This window comes from Silurus aristotelis (assembly GCF_946808225.1).
Source record: "Silurus aristotelis genome assembly, chromosome: 10".
NCBI lineage: Eukaryota > Metazoa > Chordata > Actinopteri > Siluriformes > Siluridae > Silurus > Silurus aristotelis.
The window spans coordinates 2948754-2953753 of record NC_139583.1 but is presented as its reverse complement, the minus strand read 5'-3'; the positions used below and the strand labels follow the sequence as shown (position 1 = coordinate 2953753).

General features: G+C 42.0%; 1 protein-coding gene across 2 annotated transcripts in view; it reads left to right on the top strand.

Moving 5' to 3' along the window:
* The window catches only part of lekr1 (Leucine-, glutamate- and lysine-rich protein 1), a 65868-nt gene that overhangs the window by 9224 nt on the left and 51644 nt on the right, over positions 1–5000 (top strand). For both annotated transcript variants that reach the window (XM_083552386.1, XM_083552387.1), the window contains exon 3: positions 459–673. In XM_083552386.1, coding sequence (XP_083408512.1) covers positions 459–673 — 215 coding nt within the window. The remainder of the gene's footprint in view (positions 1–458; positions 674–5000) is intronic.

The following is a 5000-nucleotide window of genomic DNA, read 5'->3' as shown; positions in this document are numbered from 1 at the left end:
GCAAACGTCACTTAGCATGCTTTGGCTAATAGCATGTGAGGAGAAAATCGTGCACATTTGTACGTGATTCTTTTTTTTTATTTTGCAGAGTGTAGGTGTGGCAGACGTTACTGCTAATCGCCAACTCTGATGCCTCTGGGGCTGAATCACTGCACCTGAGTGTGCCAGACCTCTTTCACGCTAAAGAGGCCATTATCGCTCCAGCGCTTTAGTTACACTGGCACAATAACCTGAGTCATCATCAAGTTCTCACGATCTCATCTGTTTGATCTTATAAACTAAACCTCCACTTTCAGCTAGCTCATTTTACACCTCTTCTCCTCGCTGACGTTCTTTAATAGTGCTATTATAGATATTAAAGCAATAGGTAATGTGCTTGTGTGTGTGTGTGTGTGTGTGTGTGTGTGTGTGTGTGTGTGTGTGTGTGTGTGTGTGTGTGTGTGTGTGTGTGTGTTGAGATGGAGCAGGACGAGACGACCTGCCATTACTGCGGCGTGAGCTACCTGATCATGCACGAGTTCCAGCGGTTGAAGAAGCGCCTCAGGGAGGTGGAGAGACAGCTAGAGCGGGAACGAGGGAGTGTAGAGAGAGAGAGAGCGTGCAGAGTGGAGCTGCAGCGTACACAGGCTCAGATGGAGGAGCTCAAAGAAACCAATCAGCTTCACCTCGACAGGTGAGGTTCTGTACTGTCACTATATGTTATGTGCACCTCTACACTCTCTGTATACCCTCTACACTCCTTATATACACTTCACTCGATATACACTATTTATATACTATAGAAACTCCTCTACACTGTATACATTATATAAAATCACTAATCCCTAACCACCAGTGTTCCTAATTACTAATCCCTAATCACCAGTGTTTCTAATTACTAATCCCTAATCACCAGTGTTCCTAATTACTAATCCCTGATGACCAGTGTTCCTAATTACTAATTCCTAATCACCAGTGTTTCTAATTACTAATCCCTGATCACCAGTGTTACTAATTACTAATCCCTAATCACCATTGTTCCTAATTACTAATCCCTAATCACCATTGTTCCTAATTACTAATCCCTAATCACCATTGTTCCTAATCACTAATCCCTAATCACCATTGTTCTGAATTAGTAATCCCTAATCACCATTGTTCCTAATTACTAATCCCTAATCACCATTGTTCCTAATCACTAATCCCTAATCACCATTGTTCTGAATTACTAATCCCTGATCATCATTGTTCCTAATTACTAATCCCTAATCACCATTGTTCCGAATTTACAAAATCCCTAATCACCATTGTTCCTTATTACTAATCCACAATCACCAGTGTTCCTAATTACCAATCCCTGAACACCAGTGTTCCTTATTACTAATCCCTGATCACCAGTGTTCCTATTTACTAATCCCTAATCACCATTGTTCCTAATTACTAATCCCTAATCACCAGTGTTCCTAATTACTAATCCCTAATCACCATTGTTCCCAATTACTAATCCCTAATCACCATTGTTCCTATTTACTAATCCCTAATCACCAGTGTTCCTATTTACTAATCCCTAATCACCAGTTTTCCTAATTACTAATCCCTAATCACCAGTGTTCCTATTTACTAATCCCTAATCACCAGTGTTCCTCATTACTAATCCCTAACCACCATTGTTCCTAATTACTAATCCCTGATGACCAGTGTTCCTAATTACTAATCCCTGATCACCAGTGTTTCTATTTACTAATCCCTAATCACCAGTGTTCCTAATTACTAATCCCTTATCACTATATTCAGTGAGCATTGACTTCACACACAAAAAATCTCTCTATTCCTTTATGCAACTCTTTTTTTTAATGCAAAAGATCATGCAGTCCAGTATCTATGCAAATGACTTCATAACCATTTTGGCAACTTCCTGAGGAACCTTTTTAAGCACGAGTTAGCAAGTTTCTCCCGAAACATTCTGGCCACGCGAGTGCCGGGACGGAACACTCTAACAGGCCAACGGGAAGGTCAGGGCGCGGGTTACTGTAAGCGCGGTTCTTATCACAGTAGCATGACTGTGCAGCGCGATATGACTGGAGACGCTCAGTCAAAGCGAAACCCAACGTACAGACTGAAACCGCTTTCAGGAAGTTCAGGCCGAGATGAAATTTACATGATTTCCACTTCGCTCCAAGACGTACATGCGGCATCGTTAGATACCGGACTGCGACAGTTATATTTAGACATGCAACTATTAGGTTCTGGTTAGTTCGAAGCGCTAATTTAGACCTGCAACAGGAAGCTCCATAGAGTTTACTGTAAGCTTTGATGAGTGGATTGTGATGTACAGCTATCATGTTTCTGCTGATAGAAAACAGATCCCTGTAGAGATTAATGTAAAAAATAGGTTCGCCTGGTCACACATTTGACACGAATTATGCTATCCAGGCGACGGCTAGCTCTCCTGCAATGCGTAAATATGATGTAATTAGCTATTTATTCGTTAGATATGGTCAAATCAGCTCATCTACAGGGATGGATTTTTTAACCCTTTTTTTCCCTCTCTACACTCCAGTGAAGCGAGACGAGAAAACATTTCAAGCCCAAAACGTCCGGTTTATTTCTGGACATTTGTATGCAAACGCTAACTCGCAGCGTTCTCAGTTCTCGTATCGAGTCTCGCGAAAAACGCTAGCACGCTTCGATCATCAATTCACATCAGTGCACAGGATTAAAACGGCTCACGACCCTTTTCCCAGCGTTTCCTTCTTCAGAGCTGTAAAATTGTTATGATCGTGGCGCTGAGAACGTGCGAGCGGGGAGCTGGTGCTGACTGAGCCAACGTGAGTTTTTTTAAACCCTTGTAATCCACTCAGGTCAGAATGACCTACTTCAGACTTTTAGCCCGAGTGCATCTGATTCCAACATCAAAACTTTCGAGTCATAAACACATTTCTTTTCTTTTTGATTCTGAGGTCAATTCGACCCGAAGGCACGGTGGAACGAGTGCTCGTTAGCCGGGATAATCGCTTTCTCTGCCTCCGATATGTGCAAGCAAACTAGAATTGGTATTTCTTTTTTTTTTTTTTTTTTGCCTATTACACTAAACCATAAGTATTGGGACACCCGACGTTTTCTCCCACATCTGCTCCTTTCTCGAACTGTTGTTGTTGTACAGGACATCATTGTATGCTAGTGCATGACATTTTCCCTTATCTTGAACTAAAAAAGACCCAAACCGTTTCAGCATGACTATTACAAAGCCCCTGTACACAAAGCCAGCTCCATTGCGATACGCTTTACATGCTTTGGAAGATCTTCAGAGGCCTGCTATAGAGCTCAAGCCCTATTGAACTACTGAATGTGACTCCACTCCAGGCCTGCTCATGTCACCAAACATCAGTACCTGACTTTACTGTCACACACCCTTGTGGCTGAATGGACACACTCCGAAATTGAGTGGAACATCGGAGGAACATCAGAGTGGAGGATACTATAGGAGGAAATGACTAATTGTGCAAGGGGAATGGGATGACGCACACTAATCGTATGGTGTCCACAAACTCCTAGACACCAAATTTGGAACAGAATGTTCAAACTGACGCACATACCAACTCGGGTGTCCACAAACCTTTGGCGTAGCTATTTACATAATTCTCAACATTTTCCAAAAAATCTCGAAAAAATTATTACAAATCTCGATAAGATAATTAAAGAAATAAAAAACTATACATCCAGGGGTAACTATTAATAAAATTTTTTTATTGTTTTTTTCAAAGAACTATGGAAGTTCTAAGAGTGCATGCATAATACAAGAAGAAAAAAATCCTTATAAAGCATGTTCTCTCAAGACTTCTGTAAAGAACACACAAGGGCATGTCGGATTCACTGGTCAGTAAGTTTTCTCAATTTTCAGCGAGTTCACTAAGCACTACAATTTATAGCATTTAAACTCGTTCATACACCTGAGCAGCTAAGGGCCTTGCTCAGGGGCCCAGCAGTGGCAGCTTGGTGTCGCCTCTTATCCAGAGCCACTTACAATTCTATCATTTACACAGCTGAGGCTCCGCCTACACTGAACCCGGATACATTTGAAAAACGATGCTTTGCGTCCACACATTCGATTTTCAATCATTTCCCAAAAGTCGCTCATCCACACCAAGGATTTACGTCTCTGTACTTCGCGCGATCAAACCGTAAGACGCTTCGACCCGCCTCGTTTCCGCCTGCCGTTCATTTACAGTCCGGCTCTTTGAAAAGTCACAACGGTGAATACAAAGCCTCCGTTTTCACACGTCCACAGTGCGACGTGAAAACGCCGTTCAAAAAGCTACGTTTTCGTTGACTGATAACGGCATCGCAAAACGGAGAGAAATATATGCTGTTTCAAACAAAAACGTATTAGTGTGGACATGGCCTAAGCAGTTAAAAGCCTTGCTTAAGGGGTTCAGGAGTGAAAGCTTGTTGGAGCTGAGATTTGAACTCATGACCTTCAGATCCAAAGTCCAATACCACCTCCATCCAACTTACTTAGCATTAACATTTCTAGCATTTGGCAGACGCCCCCTTATCTAGAGTGACTTACATTTCTACCATTCAAACGTCTGAGTAGTTGATGTTTGAGGGCCTTGATCAGGGGCCCAGCAGAAGCTTGGTGGTACTGGGATTTAAACTTACAGCCTTTTAATCAAAAGTCCAACAACTGAACTACCTGCTTTCCTCTAAACACTGCATCCTTCAGTGGAGAGGAACAGTTTAATTAGCAATATAAAGAATATTGCTTCACCCAGACACACACACACACACACACACACACACACACACACACGCACAAACACACACAAACACACACACTCTCATTAATCTTAGTAACTTGAAGGTCATTAACCTCAAATCAGCCCTCAGAGCAAATTCTAAATGTGTGTGTGTGTTTTTGTGTGTGTGTTTTTGTGTGTGTGTGTGTGTGTGTGTGTGTGTGTGTGTGTGTGTGTGTGTAGCTGTGAAAGTGACTGTGTTTCTAGAAGTGTATACCCAGG